The sequence below is a fragment of the Myotis brandtii genome, unplaced genomic scaffold (genome assembly GCF_000412655.1).
Source record: "Myotis brandtii unplaced genomic scaffold, ASM41265v1 scaffold133, whole genome shotgun sequence".
Taxonomy (NCBI): Eukaryota; Metazoa; Chordata; class Mammalia; order Chiroptera; family Vespertilionidae; genus Myotis; species Myotis brandtii.
The window spans coordinates 2,347,249-2,369,056 of record NW_005354718.1 but is presented as its reverse complement, the minus strand read 5'-3'; the positions used below and the strand labels follow the sequence as shown (position 1 = coordinate 2,369,056).

The 21,808-nt window shown below is 40.5% G+C and overlaps 2 protein-coding genes across 4 annotated transcripts in view; one reads left to right on the top strand and one right to left on the bottom strand.

The window, feature by feature from the left end:
- The window catches only part of NDUFAF1 (NADH dehydrogenase (ubiquinone) complex I, assembly factor 1), a 13,522-nt gene extending 3,871 nt beyond the window's left edge, over nt 1-9,651 (top strand). The window contains exons 3-5 of the mRNA XM_005860266.2: nt 5,221-5,406; nt 8,820-8,894; nt 9,434-9,651. Of these exons, the coding sequence (XP_005860328.1) occupies nt 5,221-5,406; nt 8,820-8,894; nt 9,434-9,583 (411 nt within the window). The 3' untranslated portion in view covers nt 9,584-9,651. The remainder of the gene's footprint in view (nt 1-5,220; nt 5,407-8,819; nt 8,895-9,433) is intronic.
- NUSAP1 (nucleolar and spindle associated protein 1) overlaps nt 8,904-21,808 on the bottom strand; it is a 37,354-nt gene continuing 24,449 nt past the window's right edge. For 2 of the 3 annotated variants that reach the window (XM_014534802.1, XM_005860259.2), the window contains exons 8-11: nt 19,458-19,615; nt 18,541-18,657; nt 14,316-14,424; nt 12,206-13,092 (exon numbers count right to left, since the gene is read on the bottom strand). In XM_014534802.1, coding sequence (XP_014390288.1) covers nt 12,999-13,092; nt 14,316-14,424; nt 18,541-18,657; nt 19,458-19,615 — 478 coding nt within the window. In that variant the 3' untranslated portion in view covers nt 12,206-12,998. Of the gene's footprint in view, nt 8,979-12,205; nt 13,093-14,315; nt 14,425-18,540; nt 18,658-19,457; nt 19,616-21,808 lie in introns of those variants that run through there. The other variant, XM_014534803.1, reaches the window with a different exon arrangement.

The window sequence follows — 21,808 nt, the reverse complement described above, 5'->3', positions numbered from 1 at the left end:
AGATGTGCCCGCAACCCTGGTACATGCCCTTGACCGGAATCGAACCTGGGACCCTTCAGTCCACAGGCCGACGCTCTATCCACTGAGCCAAACCGGTTTCGGCCAGAGTGGTGCATTCTTACGTTCAACACGTTAAGCGCCAAGCCTGTTCTGTCTTCCTTTCTGCTTCAGTCACCGGTGACTGACCTGGCGCTTAATGTGTTAAGGAGCCTGAGAGGTTAGACAACTGAACAATGATCTGGGGAGGTTTGCATCTCCTCTAACATAGATCACAGACCCTGAAATGGCCAGGGGTTCCTTAGAGTAGATGTAGGATCGGTATGTGGCTTTTATTTATTTTAATTAAAGTAAACTTAATTTTAGAGTAGTTTTAGTTTTACAGAAAAATTACAAAGTAGTAGAGAGTTCCCGTAATGCCCTCACCTAGCTTCTCCAATTGTTACCATCTTACATTACTATAATACATTGTCCTAACTAAGAAACCAACATTGGTACATTACTATTAACTAATTCCAGACTCTGTTTGAATTACACTAGCTTTTCCACTAATATTCTGTTTCTGTTCCAGGATCCCATTCAGGATTTTACATTACATCTAATTGTCATGTCTCTTTAGTCTCCTTTGGTCTGTGACAGTTTCTTAGTCTTTCCTTATTTTTCATGAGGATTTGAGAAATACTGGTTAGATATCCTATATAATAAAGAGCTAATATGCTAATTAGACTGAACAGCAGAATGACTGTCCGGACAACCTTCCAGATGAAGCCAGGGCTGCGAGGGGCTGTGAGGGCCAGCTGAGGCAGCCGGGGCTGTGAGGGCTGAGCCCCTGGCACGAATTTCGTGCATCAGGCCTCTAGTTTTATATAATGACCCTCAGTTTGGGATTTTCTGATTTGACTGGGGTTCTGGGTTTTTTTCTCCTGGTTAGACTGGGGTTCTGGGTTTTTAGGAAGAATGCCACAAAGTTAAAGTACCCTTCTCATTACATTGTCTGAAAGATACATGCAGTGCCCTGGTCAGAGAGCTCAGTTGGTTAGAGCATTGTCCCAATACTCCAGAGTTTTGGGTTTGGTCCCTGGTCATATAACAGGAGTCAACCAATGAATGCATAGATAAGTGGAGCAATAAAAATCAATGTTTGGCTTTCTCTAAGTCAATAAAAAAATATATATATATAATTTCTTTTAAAAGAAAAGAAAGGTATGTGCTAGCAACATGACATCACTGATGTGTCAACTTTGATCTCTTGGTCAAAGGAGTGTTTGCGGGGTTACTCCATTGTTCAGTTACTTTTTTTTCTTTCTTTTTTTTGAAGAATAGTTTATTGATTTTTAGAGTGAGAGGAAGGAGAAAAACATCGATGTGAGAGCGCGACATTGATCTGCTGCCTCCTCCACTGAGCTATGCTCTACCACTGAGCTATGCCTCTTGAGCTTTTTTCTTCTTTCTATACCATGTTTTTTGGAAGCAAGTCACTAAATGTGCCCTACTTTCAAGATGGGAAGGTTGTAAGATTAAATTGTATCTCCTGAAAGGTGTACTATACACATAAATTACTTGGGATTCTTCAGAAAGAAAGATTTGTTTCTTCTACCACATTTATTTATTTGTTAGTATGGACTCACACTTTGGGTTATAGTCCAATAATATGTTATTTATTTTGTTGCTGAAATTGTTCTAGCTTTGGCCACTGGGAGTTCTTTCAGATTGGCTCCTGTCCCTTGATCTGCCCCCATCCTTTTGAAAAAAATATTTTTATTGATTTTCAGAGAGGAAGGGAGAGGGAAAGAAAGATCCATTTGAGAACAAAACATCGATTGGCTTCCTGGATGGATGCTGAAACCTGGGCATGTGCCCTGACTGGGAATCGAACCGGCAACTCTGGTGCACAGGATGACGCCCAGCCAACTGAGCCACACTGGCCAGGGGCCCATCCTTTGGGTTTTTTGTTTGTTTGTTTGTTTGTTTTTTTTTAGCACATTTTGGCTCTACAAGATGTTCTAGCTCATCTTATATTTCCCTTGTCCCAACCCTAGAATAAGCCATTTCTCAAAAGAGCTCTGGTTTCTTTTTTTTTTTATGAAGGATGTTATTAGAAACCAAGATCTGGGCAATGAGTATGCTTGTTGTTACTGGGATGACGCTATATCTAGGACATCCAAGTAGACATAGCTAGGAAGTATATACATACCAACTTGTGCAAATACATGTCTATAATTTTATAATTTCTATATTCATGTTAATTTTTTTTTAATCCTCACCCAAGGATATTTTTCCCATTGATTTTTAGAGAGTGGAAGGGAGAGGGAGAGACGGAGAGAAACACCTTTATGAGAGAGACACATTGATTGCTTGCCTCCAGTATGCCCCAGACCAGGGCTAGGAGCCTGCAACCAAAGTACGTGCCCTTGACTGGAATCGAACTCCGGGCCCTTCAGTGTGCAGGCTGATGCTCTATCCATTGAGCCAAACCAGCTAGGGCCATGTTAATCTAAATATGATTTCATACTAATGCTCTCTAATTCAGTACCAAGTGGTTCAGTCTGGCCTTTCCCCTCTTGCTTCTGTAACTTCACTCTGAAACAGTGAGAAACCTATCTCCCACCATTTACCATCCATTTACTTATTAGTTTAACCCCAATATATGTGTAAAGCAGTTTTAGGATTTTTTAAAATTATATTTTTGTTGATTTCAGAGAGGAAGGGAGAGGGAGAGAGAGATAGAAACATCAATGATGAGATAGAATCACTGATCGGCTGCCTCCTGCACACCCCCTACTGGGGATGGAGCCCGCAACTGGGCATGTGCCCTGACTGGAATCAAACCTACGACCTCTTGGTTCATTGTTCGATGCTCAACCATTGAGCCACACCAGCTGGGCAGTTTTAGGATTTTTAACCCAGAACTCTGTGAGACAACTCGACCAAGTAGAATACAGTGTTTATGTATAGTTTATTTTGTCTTTAGCCTTATAGTATCTAGTCAGAACACTTTTCCAGTTACTTAGGTTAGTTCTTTTATCTCTCCACTGGCCTATGGCTTTTTGCAAATTTGTTGACCAAGTATTGTTTCAGGGCTGCTCTGGACAGATTCCCATGTCTGACCTTGGCCACATCCCCTGCATGTTTGCTTGGATATTGTGCTTTAAGGAGAAAGACAAATGTTAGGAGTATTAGGTTCCATATCTCCAGATAATGATGAAAAAGAAAGGTAGGTATTCTTCCAGAGGCAACAAATTATGCACACCAACTTGTGCACACCAAGATTTTTTTTCAGGCCCTGAAAATCCACAAAATGGAATTGATCAGTCCACAGTAGAAAATAATTCTGTGGCTAAATATGTATTGTGGAGTAATAGAAAATGTTCATAACATTTAAAAATATGTTTTTATTGATTTTTTTAGAGAGAAAGGAAGAGGGATAGAGAGAAAGAAACATCCATGAGAGAAGAACATCATTGATTGGCTGCCTCCTGCATGCCCCCCCCCTCACCCCCGGGGATCGAGCCCACAACCTGGGCATGTGCCCTGACCGGGAATCAAACTGGCAACCTCTTGGTTCCTGGGTAGACACTCAACTGCTGGGCATGATAATATTTATTAAGTGTACCTGACATTCCTTGTGCTGATTAGTTTACATACATTGTCCCTTTTATTGCTCACAATAATATTGTAACATGATCATTCCAGTTTTGTTTGTTTTTTTTAAAATATATTTTATTGATTTTTTACAGAGAGGAAGGGAGAGGGATAGTTAGAAACATCGATGAGAGAGAAACATCGATCAGCTGCCTCCTGCACACCCTGTACTGGGGATGTGCCTGCAACAAAGGTACATGCCCTTGACTGGAATCGAACCTGGGACCCTTCAGTCCGCAGGCCAACACTATCCACTAAGCCAAACCGGTCAGGGCTGTTGTTTTTTTAATGGATATTTTTCCATTGATTTTTAGGGAAAGTGGAAGAAAGAGAGGAAAGACAGAAACATCAATGTGAGAGAAACATTGATTGGTTGTTTCCTGTACGAGCCTTGACCAGGGCCCAGGCCGGGGAGGAGCCTGCAACCAAGTATGTGCCCTTGACCAGAATTGAACTCTGGAGCCTCTGGTCCTTAGGCCGATGCTCATTCCACTAAGCCAAACTGGCTAGGGCTGATCATTCCAGTTTTACACATGAGGAAACTGAGGCTTGGGGAGATCTAGTAACTTGTCTAGAGTTATATAGCTACTAATTAATAGCTCATATCTGCACATTAGTATTCTTAAAATCAGATTGCCTCTGAGATTGTTGTAAATAAGCACCTTTGGAAATTAACACTAAGTTCCACTTTGAAAGAGAGACAATATAGATCAGCGGTTGCCAACCGGTGGTCCGTGCACCACTGGTGGTCTGTGAGGTCCAAAAGGTTGGTGACTGCTGATATAGATGGTTAAGAACACAGATTTTGGCCCAGCCAGTGTGGCTTAATGGTTAAGCGTCAACCCATGAACCAAGAGGTCACTGGTTTGATTCCCTGTCAGGGCACATGCCCAGGTTGTGGGCTCGATCCCCAGTAGGGGGCATGCAGGAGGCAGCTGATCAATAATTCCCTCTCATCATTGATGTTTCTATTTCTCCCTTCTCTCTGAAATCAATAAAAACATTTTTAAAAAACAACAACAGATTTTGGAGTTATTTATTAACAGTACTGGATTTATCATTTATTAGAGTGCTCAGTTTATTCATTCGTAAAGTGGAGTATAAAGATAGTACCTATCTCATAGGGGTGTTAGGATTAACTTATACAAGCAGTGTTTAAGTTTTTCAATAGATGGTAGCTATTGTTATAAAATATCAATTTTAAAACTTGAGCTCTTTCATAATTTTCTAATTTATTGGAAGGCAGTTGTCATTAAATGGCCCACTCGGGAGTCTGCTCCATAGGACCAGGGAAAGAAAGTTCATAATAGTAATTCTTTTCCATTCAGTGATACAGGTGAGTGCCCGCCCCATGTACACTGTCCTGGGCCATTCCTGTCTTGAACATTACCTTAGAAACATACTGTGTCGGTATTTTGTACTAAAGTAGGAATCACTAGATTTATCTACTCCTTTGTGAGGGAATTGAATCCAAAAAAGAAAAATGATTAGTGGATCCCTTTGTTGTTACAAAAAGTGCTAACTCACATTTTGCTAATAATGGAAAATGAGGTGAAATTAACTTTCCTTTCTGTACCTTAGGGTGCTTTTGAGAGAAAGAAGTCTTATGATTGGTCTCAGTTCAATACCCTGTATCTCCGTGTCCGTGGAGATGGTCGGCCTTGGATGGTGAATATCAGGGAGGACACAGATATAATTCAGAAGAATAATCAGATGTACAGTTACTTCATGTTCACCCGTGGTGGGCCCTACTGGCAGGAGGTCAAGGTAACAGCCCAGGTCTTTACTGTACATCTTTTGAGATCATGGTTACATTGTAGTTTTTCTTATTAGTCCCTCTTGGAAGGTGTGGGAAGGGGAAGAAGGGAGAGGACCAAGGAGCAAGATTTACGCAATTGACTTTTTCTTTGATTAATATATATGTTAGCCTACTAACCAGGAAATATTTTTGATAAGGATATGGCCAGGTACATGCTAAGTCATGGGTACATCTCTGGTTTATGCCTAAGTAGACGTTTCTTTTAAAAAAATATTTTTATATGTTTTTATTGATTGAAGAGAGAGGGAGAGATAGAAACATCAATGATGAGAGAGACTCGACCAGCTGCCTCCTGCATGCCCTCTACTGGGGATCGATGGGCCCTGACTGGGAATGGAATAGTGACCTCCTGGTTCATGGGTCAATACTCAGCCACTGAGCCACACAGGCGGGGCAGATGTTTCTTTTTCTTTTTTTCTTTTTTTTAACAGATGTTTCTTTTTAAGTTTCTGCTCTATCACCTCTTCAGGGCAGCTCTACTAATATAGTGTCCCTAGCTTAGTAGAAAGGCTCCCTTAAGAGGAATAAATACTTCATCCTTTACAATCATCAAAATTTTTATTTCTTGGTAGTATAAGGCAGTCTTACTTTGTAAATGAGAAGCTTTGAGAAGGTAAACAATGTTAACCGGGAGGAAAATAAGTGGAAATTCAGGGAGGACTAAATCAAGTGTCCATTCCTGTCTTCTAAATCATGAAGGTTTTAAATCCATAAACTCAAAAGAAAGTATCCATTTTGTTCATACTTAAAACTAATGCTTATCCTGGATTCCTTTTTCCCTCACCCCCATCCAGTCTATTAGTAAATCCTGTCATATCTCCTTCCAGAATACACCCAGAGCCCGCCGTTTCTAGCCATCTCTTCCACTGTCATCGTCGTCCCGGCTTTGGGATCGCTTTGCAGCAGCTTCTTTATTGGTCTCCCTTTGTCCTCTTGCCCCCTTACAATCCTCTCTCCACACAGCAGCCAGAGTAATGAGCTTTCTAAAGCATAGCTCAGATCACATCTTTCACATGCTTAAAACCCTCCAAAAGTTTTTCCCTTACAATGAGAATAAAGTCCAGACTCCTTAACACGGCCCCCTGGGCCTCTGATATCAGACCCCTGTCTTCATTTTCAGTCTCCCCTCCTACCTCCACTCCTCCACACTGGTCCCTTTTCTGTGTGTCAAACTCAACAAGCTCATTTCTATCTGGGACCCTTTGTACTTTGTGGTGTATCTCCTGATACGCTCTTCCCCTCGTATCTTCCCCGGCTTCTTTCCTATCATTCACCTCTCAGCTTGAAAATTGCCTCACAGAGGCCTTCCTGTCCCTCTAGCTAGTGTTGCAGCCTCTAACCCAGTCACTTTCTTTTTTTTTTTTAATCCTCACCTGATGATATTTTTTCCATTGATTTTTAGAGAGAGTGGAAGGGAGGGAGGCCATGGGGGAGAGGGAGGGAGAGAGAGAAACATTGACATGAGATACATTGATTGGTTGCCTCCCACACATGCCCTGACGGGCTGGGGATTGAACCTGCAACTGAGATAGGTGCCCTTGACTGGGAATTGAATCCGAGATCCTTCCATCTGAGGGCCAATGCTCTACCCACTGAGCAACCAGCCAGGGCTAATCCAGTAACTTTTTAAAAAAATATATATTTTATTGATTTTTTTACAGAGAGGAAGGGAGAGGGATAGAGAGTTAGAAACATCGATGAGAGAGAAACATCGATCAGCTGCCTCCTGCACACTCCCTACTGGGGATGTGCCCGCAACCAAGGTACATGCCCTTGACCGGAATCGAACCTGGGACCCTTGAGTCTACAGACCGACGTTCTATCCACTGAGCCAAACTGGTCAGGGCAGTAACTTTTTTAAAAAAATATTTTTTTATTGATTTTAGAAAGGAAGGGAGAGATCGAGCCCACAACTCCAGCATGTGCCCTGACCGGAATTGAACCGTGACCTCCTGGTTCATAAGTCCATGCTCAATCACTGAGCCACACCAGCCAGGCGCTTTGTAGTTTATAAAAATACAAGCAAATAGGAATCTAATTTTCTCCCTTTTTAAACTGAAAAAATAAAAATTGCATAATTTGTGCATCTTCTGTTTATATTTTTAATATTTAGATCCTGAAGACCTTCCATATCACTACATGGAATATTTTTCATTCTTTTTGTGTGTTTTTTTTTGTATTTTGTTATGTGGATATCCCATAGTTGACTGAATGAGTCCTGTATTTATAGTCACTTGGGTTGTTTCCAATTGCTATAATGAATATTTTATCACAGTTTTTGAGACGTTTTAAAAATTAATTTTAAAAAACCTGTAGATTTGTCTATATCTTACTTTTTGACTAATATATTGTGAAGGTCTTCTCTCTTTTTTTTTTTTTTGCTATTAGGAAAAACTATATCTTTATGTATTTATCAGAGTTTATCTGAAATATAAATTCCTAAGTGTGAAATTGGTAGGTCAGTTATGACATTTAAAATTTTTTTAGTGCTGTTGGTTTTCTGTTGCTACATAAAAAAACTTCCATAAATTTAGCAGCTTCAAAAACACATTTATTAGCTCAGAGTTCTGTAGGTCATAAGTTGAGACAGTAGATCTGGGTTCAATGCTCAGGGCCCTATAAGGCTGTACTCAAGGTGTTAGCTGGGCTGTATTCCTTTCTAGAGGCTCTGGGCAAGAATTTTCCAAGCTCCTTCTGGTTGTTAGCTAATTCAGTTCCTGTGACTGCAGGGCTGCTGTCCTTCCTTTACTGGCTGTCAGTGAGGGGCCACTCTCCGCTCCTAGAAGCTGCCCGCACTCCTTGCCATGTAGCTGCCTCCATCTTCAAAGCCAGCAGTGAAGAATCCCCCCACCCCATTGAATCCCTTCATGCTTCTAATCTTTTACCAGTCAGTCCCTTTTATGGGTTCAAGTGATTTAGTCAGGCCTACAGAGAAGAAGCTATAAAAAAAGTCAACTGATTTAGGACCTTATTTCTGTAAAGTTCCTTCATAGCAATATTGAGATTAGTGTTCGAATACCTCAAAGAAGGTGTGTGTACACTAGAAGTTGGAAGTCTTGGGGGCCATCTTAGAATCCTGCCTACCACAATCGCCAGCTGCCCTCTAAGAGTTTTAATAATTTTCACTCCTAACAGTTTACAAGTGTGCCTGTTTCTCTTCACCCCCATTTTCTATTGGGTTATTTAATCATTTTCTTAGTTATATATCTGTGATCCAGATGACTAGCCACTTGTCATAACTGCATCTATGAAGTAATTTTATAATTAAGTTTAAACTATTATTCTTTTATCATTACAATTACATACAAATGCTTCAGTTACTTACATTTCAGCTATGAAGTAAATGGTTTTCTTTTTTCAGATTCCTTTCTCCAAATTTTTCTTCTCTAATCAAGGAAGAATCCGGGATGCCCAGTTCCAGCTTCTACTTGACAAGGTAACATTTTCCTTTCATTCAGAACTATATTCTCTTTAGTGAATCAGAACTCCGGTGAGGATGAATTCAGTCCATTTTGGAAGGCTGGCAAATAAAGATGGAAATTCCTACTCAAGGCCCCCCCTGTAATACCCAGACAGATGTTTACACAGATCTACCTATCCTTTGAGCCCAATCCCTATCCTGGAGAATTTCATCATGGTCTTCTCTTGAGCATGCCTACATTTTATTTTAGCTTTAAAATAAGAGAACAGTATTGAGTTCAGGAGAGCTTCAAGAGCCTCCATTAGACACCCATGTTGTCCTCACTTGCTTAAGTGGCACTACATTAAAGGAAGAGGAAAGGAAGTAGAGTGTGGAAAGAAAAGTAGCCCTGTATTTCCTCTTATAATTTGCTACAGCATATGAAAACTATGGTATACTTGCTAAGGGCTGATAGTGTAATATAAAGACTCAGCTATAGTAATCACCTCATGGAATTTTAAAACTCCAGGAACATCAGTATGTGATTTTGATAAATTTCTCTATTTTAAATTTAGATCTCCTCTATTGGATTCACCCTGGCTGATAAAGTGGATGGTCCATTCTTCCTGGAAATAGATTTTATTGGAGTTTTTGCTGATCCAGCCCACACAGAAGAATTTGCCTATGAAAATTCTCCAGTGCTTAACCCAAGACTTTTTAAATAGAGATCATGTAGTAGTGTAGTATCCACCATGCTGATACAGAGACAAAATAAAGTATTTCTTTAATGGCATCCAATCAGTGGATGGTATATATTCCCTAAGAGAAAGCTAAATGCTGCTCCTAAGAGGTACCATATAGAGGGAAACCAAGTTCTAAACTGTACCTTAACTCAGAGAATGCAGTTACTATATTGATGCAGAGATACTATATAAATAACTGTTTTTGGTTAGAACGATTTCTGATAGAGACAATTCCTGCATGGTTTCCAAAGCAAGGAGTCTTTGAGATGACTGTTGATAGCCTACTACCACTCTGTTCCTTATAGGTTTCTTCTGTTTTCTAATCCATCTTTGAGGAAGACTGCTGAAGAATATTAAGATAAAGGTGCTATTGAAGTCCCTGAGAAAAGACATACCTAGACCTGCTTAGTCTGTTCAGGCTGCTATAACAAATTACTATAGACCAGGTGGCTTAAACAACATACATTTACTTCTCACAGTTCTGAGGGCTGCGAAGTCCAAGATCAAAGTACTTGCATATCTGGTATCAGGTGAGTGTCCACTTCTTGGCTTATAGACAGCTGCCTTCTTGGCTGTATCCTCACATGGTCTCTTTCCCTTCTTTACAAAGACACTAATCCCAACACAAGGCCTCAATCCTCAAGACCTAATTGCCTCCAAAAGGTCCCACCTCCAAGCACCATAATGTTGGAAATTGGGGTTTCAACATATGAAAAGGCTAATAGCTGTGGCTAGCGGCATGGCCATGGCATACTCAGCCCCAGGGTGCCTTATGTGCCGTGCCAGCTCAGCCAGGTTCGGTGAGCCTGAGTAGGGTGGTGAAGGATTGAGAAAAGATAGACAAGAGACGAAAGCTGGGTCTCAGTGGGACGCTGTCCTCTCTGATGGAGAGCTAGTGACAGTGCCCCACCGAGACCCAGCTTTCTTCTCTTCTCTGTCTTTTCTCAATCCTTCACCGCCCCCACTCAGGCTCACCAAACCTGGCTGAGCTGGCATGGCACATAAGGCACCCTGGGGCTGAGTATGCCATGGCTGTGCCGGCTCCCCACAAATAGCTGTTCCATCATCTTGGCCTACAATCTATTTTGTGTATTTTCATGTAATTATCTTTTGTTTTCAATAGCTTTTATTGAGGTATAGTTTATATAACAAAGTTTATTTTTTAAAAAAATATATTTTTATTGATTTCAGAGAGGAGAAAGGGAGAGATGGAAACATCAATGATGAGAATCATTGACTGGCTGCCTCCTGCACACTCCCTACTGAGCACTGACCTGCAACCCGGACATGTGCCCTTCACTGGAATTGAACCTGGGACCCTTCAGTCTACAGGCCAAGGTTCTAATCACTGAGCCAAACCAGCTAGAGCAGTCTGTTTATATACTTTTTAATTCTTTTCTTTATACTTAAATACTCAAATTTTTTTCTTATTGATTTTGAGAGAGAGGAAAAAAACATCAATCTGTTGTTCTACTTATTTATGCATTCATTGGTTAACTCTTGTATGTGCTCTGACTGGAGATAGACCCTACAACCTTGGCATATGAGGAAGACGCTGTAACCAACTGAGCTATCTGGCCGGGGCCACAAAGTTTGCCTGTTTTAAATGTACAAATCAATGATTATTAGTATTTTAGAGAATTGTGCAGTCTTTACAACAAGCTAACTTTAGAAAATTTCCATCAGTCGAAAAAGAAACCTCAGTGCACCTTTGCAGTCACTCTCCAGCCCCTGGTCACTACTAATCTAATCTATTTTCTCAATAGGTTTATCTTCTTTGGATATTTCACTTAAATAGAATCACATCATGTATGATCTTTTGTGTCTGGCTTCTTTTCACTTAGCATAATGTCTTTGAGGTTCATCCATGTTGTAGCATGTTAAAAGTACTTCATTCCACCCTAGCTGGTTTTTCTCAGTGGATAGAGCATCGGCCTGCAGACTGAAGGGTCCCGGGTTCGATTCCAGTCAAGAGCACATTCCCCGGGTTGTGGGCTCGATCCCCAGTAGGGGGCATGCAGGAGGCAGCCGATCAATGATTCTTTCTCATTGATGTTTCCTTCCCTCTCCTTTCCTCTCTGAAATCAATAAAAATATATATTTTTTAAAAAAGTATTTCATTCCTTTTTAGTGCATAAGAATCTTTTAAAACCCATTCATCCATTGATGGACAGCTGCACTTTTTGGTTACTTTGAATAATATTGCTATAAATTTGTGTAGACATGTGTTTTCATTTTTCTTGGTGAAATACCTGGGTGTAGAATTGCTGGGTTATATGGTAGACATACATTTAAATTTTTAAAGAAATTGCTAAACTGTTTTTCAAGGTGGTGTTATAATTTTACTTTCTCAGCAGCAGTGAATTTGACAGTTACCACAAGGTTTCTTGATTGATCTGATATCTGCCTCTTGATAGCAAAATCTAAGTTTATTAAGTTCCCAGGAATATGTCCTGTTTGATGGGTTCGTATATGTGAAAATACAAAAGAAGGACATGGGCATTTCTTCTTGGGGTGGGAGTGGGTGGTCAGGAGAGGATGCATGAGGAGTACATCTTAGTTGGTCAACTAAATCTTGGAAGCCAATTACATTTACAAAGAATGAATCTACCCCTGAGAGAAAACACTTTATTTATGAAAATCTGAAGCAGTACAAAACTCAGAAGTTCCACTTAGGTGCAACAAACATGGATATGATGCTAAGAAACTCTAGTTTTTCCATAAGTTGAATAAAATTTAAGTTTGACAGCACAGTAATCCTTAAAGCAACAATCCTGAAATTTCAACATGGCCTTGTATATTGTTAAATAAGCAAGGCTAGAATGAGCTATAGTTTTTGTTTTTAAGAATATATACATTTGTAATTCCTTAACCAGTAAAGAAATTAAAGATAAAAAAAAGTATAGAGTGAGATGACAATTACAAGAAGTGAGTTGAACAAAAGGTGTGTAAGCTTGAAAAAAACCACGTGGGTAAAATTTTGATGCCATAACCAATCCATATGGCCCCTTGTTTTATTAAGATGACTAGATTCTTTGGAGGATAAAAAGGGGACTTCTCCCAGCTTACCCTATCCATTAGTCATTACTGTTCAATTTCTACTAAAGCTTGTGTTATAATAAGCTACCTTTAGGTAAATGCTCTTGCCTAGAAGAGGACTGCATTCTGTTAATATTAGAGCCAGGAGGGGGGAATTGACATTAAAAATCTAGGTCAAGAATCTATAGGATGGGAAAAAAAAGTATAGGATAGATCTCATTAAAATACTGAGTTGTACAGGGACTTAGGAACAAAGTTGAGAGCAGAAAAAGTTCTTTTGACTAAAGTAGGAAGGACAGTATAAGAATATTTACAAAAAAGGTTCAGAATAAAGGAATATTTACAGAATGTTAAACTATTAATCTGCAGCCATAATAAGGCCCCTTCGAGTTCCCAACACCTCTGCTTTCTTCTCCTTTCGTTGTTGCTCATGTTTCTTCCGTTGCTCCTCCCTAAGAGGGACAGGTACACATTAGGCTCTAGTGAAGCTCCACAACAGACCACTTGGAAGCACTTGTTAGACAATGTCCAAACGTAAAAGATGCCTAGCACGCTTGTGTAAAACACAGTTCTAGGCGTGCTGCAGTCTGACCTGGTGGTCTGTGATGAAAATCACTGCTGTGTTAAAGGTCTATAAATCCTAAAGTCAAGCACAGAACTGCAACCAGAAGGTACCCTGGTACCTGAACCCAACCCCTGTAGTTTTAATTGATAAATGTCTATTTCTGGAAGTCAAAGGTCAAGCTCAAAATTACACAGTCTAGTGAAAACATGGAACTAGGAACCACTGACTTAAACCACTATGTTTATATGAAAGGGATGGGGGGGGAGGGGGAGGGGAGAGAAATCCCAGGATCATGTTATAGTCATTAAAGGTTTTGGTGGCAGGTGGATGTAGGCAAGTCAAATGACAGGTAACTATCAGGAGGGTTTCATGCAGGGAGTCGACTCAACCAGGACCAGCTGCGGCCCAGGGCAAGCTCTGCCTTTAACCTGGTTTTCATACAGATGAAAGCCTCTAAGGACCATCCTGGGTTTTCCCCGTGTAGGGCCTTGAAGCCTAGTTTGCCTGGTTTCCCTGAAAGTAACAAATTTACATCTATCTGCATAACTAGGTGCCCTGGGCACTGGTATCTGGAGGGATATCAGGTGCACAGTTTGGGCAGACAGATCATGTAAAAGCAGTGCTCTGAATTGGAGTCCTCTTGTGAATGTCCTGTAGAGCAGTGATGGCGAACCTTTTGAGCTCGGCGTGTCAGCATTTTGAAAAACCCTAACTTAACTCTGGTGCCGTGTCACATAGAGAAATTTTTTGATATTTGCAACCATAGTAAAACAAAGATGTATATTTTTGATATTTATTTTATATATTTAAATGCCATTTAACAAAGAAAAATCAACCAAAAAAATGAGTTCGCGTGTCACCTCTGACACACGTGTCATAGGTTCGCCATCACTACTGTAGAGCTTTGGAAATAATGCAGATGCTTGGGCCCCACCTCAAACCTACTGAATTAGAATCCACAATTAGAACTTTTAGAAAGTTCTATATGTGATTCCACTTCTAGCCTCTTAGACACCACTTACTGAGACTCTCTATCCCTCAGAGGTTCTGCTTTTATATACAGTCTTTCAAAATGAAAAGACTTATAGAACTGGATAATGATGTGCTCACCTGGTCTGAAGACGAGGTTGTTTGTACGTTTTCTTGTGGAAGCTAACCCTGCTTACATGCTCATTCAGACACTTATTTTCTTTAGATTGTCCCCATGGTTTCAGTTTTCCTAGTTTAGGACAGAGACAAAGATTAATTAATGAAGACTTTTGTATTTATAGTCTTAGGTTTATTCATCTGTGGCTATTTGCTTGCTATCAACATTTTTACTTTGTTTTAATAGATATTTGCCAGTGTAAGTCTTTTATTAATTTCAATTTCATATTCCACAGATATACATTTCAATTTTTCTCTAAATAACGTGTTCTATTTTTAAAAAAATGTTTTTTATTTATTTCAGAGAGGAAGGGAGAGAGAGAAACATAAATGATGAGAATCATTGATCAGCTGCTTCCTGCATGCCCCCTACTGGGGATAGAGTTCGCAACCCGGGCATGTGCCCTGACCTGGACTCAAACTGTGATCTCCTGGTTCATAGAGTAACACTGAACCACTGGGCCACACTGGCCGGGAAAGATATTTTACTTAATTCTGGCTTTTTTACTGATTGTCAATCCTTTGTAGGCAACTGGCTGGGCATGTGTTCTATTTGTTAATCCTTGGAAAGCCAAAGAGAAAACCTTAATGTTTCCCTCTCATCAGTGATATTTTTCTCTTTTTCTCCCTTCTTCTCTGAAATCAATAAAAATATATTAATAATAATAAAAAAAAGAAAACCTTAACACTAAAAACAAAAAACAACTCCCATTACATAGCACATTAAAAGGAACCATTACAGCCGAAACCGGTTTGGCTCAGTGGATAGAGCATCGGCCTGCGGACTGAGGGGTCCCGGGTTCGATTCCGGTCAAGGGCATGTACGTGGGTTGCGGACACATCCCCAGTGGGAGATGTGCAGGAGGCAGCTGATCGATGTTTCTGACTCTCTATCTCTCTCCCTTCCTCTCTGTAAAAAATCAATAAAATATATTTAAAAAAAAAAAAAAAAGGAACCATTACAACCAAGCAGTTTATTTCAAGGTTGCATAGATATTATGTTTACCTAGTGGGCCAGTGCACGATCATGCACATTGAAAGGAAATTAATTAGAAGAAATATTTTTTAAAAAAATATATTTTATTGATTTTTTACAGAGAGGAAGGGAGAGAGATAGAGTTAGAAACATCGATGAGAGAGAAACATCGATCAGCTGCCTCCTGCACATCTCCCACTGGGGATGTGCCCGCAACCCAGGCACATGCCCTTGACCGGAATCGAACCCGGGACCCTTCAGTCCGCAGGCCGATGCTCTATCCACTGAGCCAAACCGGTTTCGGCAGAAGAAATATTTTAATATCACTATTTGCCGTTTCTCTTTAATAGAAGTGTCAACCAAATTCACGATCGACAATGACAGATCGAAACACACGCGTGAGACTGGCACCAGCAAGAGCTTTATATGTATCTCCCATGCAGGAGTCAACTTAGCCTTTTATAGATATAGAATAAACTTGCTTAATTAGACCAGCTTTCTGATTTAGCTAAACTTTTTCCAACCCAGTGAAGCTCCCCAACTTCTCTTTCAGGTAATTGTCAGCAACACAGCAGTAAATATCAACACGAAGCAGATTATTATTGTACATCACGCAGGGAGAACAAAGGGTAAAATATTTAACTGCAGCAGTGTTTGACTATATTCTGCACAGTGAGAAAACCTGAAGTCATTTTCAGGGTCCACCATTTCTTCTTTTCAGTCAAGTTTCTAAGCTTTCTAAATCTTTTTCGGTAGAAAATAGGATTCCACTGAGTCTCCTATCTACCTACTCCAGGATTTCTGTGAGGATCAAATGAGATGAGGCACAGGAAAATGCTTCATGGACATTTGGTTAAAGTGTGAAATATCCCTGTGTGGGGGCAGCATCCGGGAGGCGGTGTGGAGACCTGAGGGCCACCTACGTGGGTGCTGGGTGGGGTTCAGTCCTCGATGGGTTCTCCCAACCATGGCCAGGGGGTCACCCTCTCGGGGTCCCTGGGGCAGCCCCTCCACGGGAATGGCTTGCTGTGCAGCTTCACCTTTCAGGTCCTGCCTCTGGAGCCCTGGGCACAGCCCAGCATGACTCAGTGATTGTGGAAAAAAATGCAATAAAATGAGAAATGTGGGCCCTGCGACCATGAAAAAAAAAAAAAAAAGTATGAAATATTTGCACCTGGCTATAAAGCAAATCAGGTTCCTGGGCTGATGAAAATCCAAGGAGGCTAGTTGTCGCTAGGGAGAGGAAGCCAGGCGTTGCTACATGACGTCATTACCTGGATGGTTGGACAATTAGCATATTAGCCTTATATATATATAAACTAGAGGCCTAATGCACGAAATTCATGCAAGAGTAGGCCTTCCTTCCCCCGGCTGTCGGCACCAGCTTCCATCTGGCACCCAGGACCCAGACTTCCCTTGCAGCCCTGGCTTCATGGTCCAGAAGGAAATCCGGTCTAATTAGCATATAATGCTTTTATTATTATAGATATTAAAGTGGTATTTTTAAAAAGTGGTACTTCACATGTACAGTTTATTACCGTTTCCTCGTAAATTGTATTTGGAATAGAACAAGTGGGAATCTTTTGTTGGCTTTAGAACAAATTCCAGATGTTTAGGTATTGCTTTATTTTTATAGCTTATGACCTATGTCTGAGTACCAGTGATTATCATTTGCATGTTTCCCATTTCATAAAAATGATGTTCACACCCATCATTATCATTTAATCAATAACTATTGAAGTAGTACTTATTTTCCCTTCCATAAAGGAACTAACTGACTTGTCTAGGCTATAAAAATAATAAGCACAGATGAAGCTTTAATCCAGGTTTTCTACCGTCAGCTAAAGTTGGTGTCATAGTCATTCCCACAGCAAACACTTTAGAGTGCACCTTGTATGTGCCAGGGACTGTTGTAGGAGCTGGGGACATAAGCAGTGAACCAAGTAGTCAAAATCCTTGCTTTCTTGGGCTTACATGCCAGTGGTAGAAGTAGATGACAGTAAAGGAACATAACATCAGGTGGTGACTCATGCTATGAAGAAATGTGGACCAGGCTAAGGAGTAAAGACTGGGAGGCAGGAAGTGGAGGAAAGGCTGGAATAGGTGATAGCTGAGTGGATGTCCCAGTAAAATGAGGGAGCAAGCTGTGCAAAGGTTTGTGGCAACAATATTCCAGGTGGAGCAGAGGGATACAATGCAAAGACCTGGAGGTGGGAATGAGCTGGGTGTGTCTGAGGAACTGAAACACCGATGTGTTTGTCCCAAAGTCAGGGAAGGAAGGAGGCGGTGACTGAAGTTGGGAAAGAGATGGGAAACCTCAGGAGATTCTGAGCAGGGCAGGATGTGCTCGGTTTTTTAGGTTGTAGTGGGGCAAAGAGGCTATTCTAGAAGCCCAGGTAAATGATGATGATGACCTGGACCAAAGGGAGCCACAATGGAGGGGTGAAAGTGCTCTGATTAAAGATCTTTTTCAAAGGTAAAGGTGAAAGGACTAGCTGATGGGCTGGAGATGATGTCTAAGAAAAAGTGAGGAGCCAAAGAGGACTCCTAGGTTTCTGCCCTGACGACTCAGTAGATAACTCAGCAGAAAGAGGTGCCATTGCCACAGATGGGAAAACTTAGGGGGAAAAAATGGGTGAGTGAGAGAAGTAGATGTATTTTTACCACAACTAAATAAGATTTATGGTTTCATTATATGTTTCATTGACATTCGTAATTTAAAGATAAACATTATTACATAAACATGATTATTGTAGGAAGCTTTTTAAAAAAGTAATTCCAAAAGCACAAAAGATAGATCACATTAAGTATTGATATTTTTTATAGATGTAAGAATACTTTAATATATGCTCAATGACATCTGGCCAATGAACATCCCAGTTGTTGGACCGGTGGTTCCCAGCAGCCTGGGATCCTTTGATAGCTGTGAAGAAAACATTCATTAACCCACAGGCTCACTTCTAAGTTTCTTGATTTTGGCTGAAATTTTAATTCTTTGTAGTAACATTGATTAGAAATTATGTCTTTGATTAACAAAAATGTAAGTGAATCAGTTATTTAATATTTGCTTACTGGACATTCTTTTTAATCATGAGGAACGGGGGCAGGAATTCTAGGCGGTCAAGTAAGGTTTCCATCTGAGTCACAGCCTCAGTGGGAAATGAGTTGATCTTAGGTCTTTGCGTGTCTTGTACCGCAAAACATCCCACATACCTTTGTGTGGCTCATAGTTGAGGGGACGAGACAAACTTGCTTTGAGATCAAACACTGGTTTCTTGTTGGAGACTGGAGTCTGTGCTGCTTCAGCTGAAAACTTGAATGGGGTAATAACTAAAAAAGCCAACACAAAACCCAAGGGCTTGATTAGAGAAAAAAAAAAAAAAAGACACGTTATAGTTTTTTATTAAAGTATCACTTCTCAATCTTAAAAATATAATGTATATGAAAAGTCCAAGACAAATGTAAGGTTAAAAGGAGGAGAAAAGAATAACTGAAGAAAGTTAACCACTGAGATCTGTTTCCCCTGTTAGCTTCTCCCCAAATAGTCTAAACATTACGAGATTTCCTAGGATCAGCTGGGAGTTTAGAATCCTGTTTAAAGAATTTCCCTGATATTATTTACCCTTCTTAAAAATGATATATTACTAATAGTAATATTTTCATTAATACAGACATAAAGCCTGCAAGGAACCTAAATCACATAAATGGAAAAGATTCATGGCTTTGTTTGTTATTAATAACAAGGGTATCTATATGGCTTATTCTGCCTCACCCAGTCCACTAGTCAATAGTGTGGCACGACTCCATGAACTCTGGGATCCTGTTTGTTTCAGACTCCTGCAGGCCACTGGAGGCTGTCATGGTCCTCCCCATCCCTGGGTCTGAGAAGGGGCTGAATGCCCTTCAGGAGGGTCACCATCTTAGGACTCCTCTTGGACGGGATGGAGTCCTCAGGCAGACACTAGTTTTTTGTTAGTGATTCTAGCATGTCCCTCACTCATATACAATGAAAAATATGCTATGGGGAAATGTTTGCTTTTGATTTTACAGATATGGAGAGGCTTAAGGAAACAGATAAACTTAATTTCAGAAAGTTACATGGCTTAAAGATGAACCAATTCATTTTTTACCTGTAGCAGAATCCCTCTTTGTGGCCTTTAACTTGTTTGTCCCAAGCACAGCCTGGCCTTTTGGGGTATTCCCAGATATGGACACATGTGGAGACTTTCTGGCTGGAGTCTTGGTCAGTGAACGCTTGTATTCATTATCTTTAGTAGCAGCTGAAAACCTAAATAGGACAGTGGATACAAGACATGAGTAATGTTAAGAGTAACTGTGTCAAGCTTATAAACAAAGCCACTTGTCCATCACCAAGCAGGTAAAGGGCCCCCATGCACCAACTTGATCCCCAGGAGGCAGCCGTTCATTTGTGTAAATACTGTTACACAAATGAACCTCCTTTGCACAATAGAGATGCTCTTAAAACACTTAATGCTAAAGCAAATCATTTATCAACTTTTGTTATTTATAAAACACTAGAGGCCCAGTGCATGAAATTTGTGCACTGGTAGGGTCCCTAGTGGCTGGCAGCGGCCGGCCAAGGCCTCCCTCCCTTCCCCCAGTCACCTACCACCAGCCAAGGCCTCTCTCCCTTCCCCCAGCCGGCCCTGTCCCCTGGTCGAAATCGCAGAAGAACTCCCGGTGGAGGGGACAATTTGCATACTACGCTTTTATTATATAGGATGGCTTGTATTCTCTTTTCACCCAGCATTGGCCAATGACAGCATAAGCCAGAGCTCCAAGGAGATGCTTGCAGGCCTCAAGTTACAGATTAGCAGGTACTCGAAGAAGCTTCCCTTATTTCTCCTCTTCCCGATGATGGCAAGTTAGAGGGAATAGGAGATTGCTCTGCCAAATGGGAACAGACCTTACATCTTCCTAAAATAATATTCATTTGAGTGGTACATAAACCCATCTTCTACTCATAGCAAACTGCCACAATGTATTTCATTGATTCTCTGATGCATAGTTTTCCTACATTTTAACATAACTGAAATTGGGATGTGTTTTACAATGATAATATGTCATAGTTGGCAATGACTTTTCTTACTGGTTCATAAAATAATGGTGAATCCTCAGTGTCTTACATTCAATGAATATCTACTAATGACAGATATTAATACATATAGGGTTGGTGATGGGGTGTTAACAGCGGACTTCTGGACTTATAATTTGATGGTGATCCTGAGTCAACACCCAAAGACTCTAACAGGAAAACTGGCTGTGCTAGGATAGATGCTGTGAAGTCCAGACTATTCTGTAGATTGCAATGAAACAAAGGCTAGCACCTGACCATGGTGTTCTTAAATAGCATTAAATACAATCAGAACTGCCAAGTATAGGTACCTCATATTCCAAGCTAACTCATCTAAACCGAAGGGCATTTTTAAGATTTAAAAACTATATCAGTTCTGGCCAGTGGCTCAATTGGTTGGAGCATCGTCCTGTAGGTTCGATTGCAGGTTCACTTTGCAGTCAGGGCACATGCCCGGATTGTGTGTTCCATCCTTGGTCGGGGCGAGTACGGGAGGCAACCGATCAATGCTTCTCTCTCACATGTATGTTCTCTTTCCCCCTTCCTTTCTCTCTCTCTAAAAAAAAAAAAATCCATAAACATATCTATAGGTGAGGATAAAAACAATGTCAGATAATTGCACATGTTGGGGACATGTTACCATGCACCAACTCTATTAGATGCTGCAGATGCTCTTTAAAAAGGAGAGAATAAAATTTTGGTACTAAAAGAAAGGATAATGCCCTAGCTGGTTTGGTTCAGAGGATAGAATGTCAGCCTGCAGAATGAAGGGTCCCGGGTTTGATTCCAGTCAAGGGCACATGCTGGGGTTGTGGGCTTAATCCCTTGGAGGCAGCTGATCAATGATTCTTTATCATCATTGCTGTTTCTCTCTCTCTCTCCCCCTCTCCCTTCCTCTCTGGAATGGAAAAAAAAAAAAAAAAAAGCATGAAAATCTTCATCTGTAGGGACAGTAGTAGTTGAGGGGCGCCCTGATGTCAGGAAACGTACAAGCAAACAAAACAGGGATCAGTGGGCATGAGATAGCTATCCTACTGCAATGCCCAATGGGTTAGAGTATTTCTACTTTAGGACAAGTCCATTTTTTAATTCACTGCATTGAGAGATTTTTCTATAGGAATTTAGCTGCAACTGTGTGTTCAAGTCAATAAAAAAATTTCTCTTTACACATATTTGCAAGTGTAGATTAAAATGAAAAATATTCATATATATCTTATTTTCTGTCTTTACTTATACTAGTAAATCAAATGTGAGCTTAGGTAAGTTGCCTAAACAAGAAAACGAAATACAAATTTAAAGAAAAATATTAGGACTTATAAAAAAGCCATTTGCTGATCTTTCTCTCTGTTCTGATCCTTTCTCATTTTTTTTTTTTATTCTTCACCT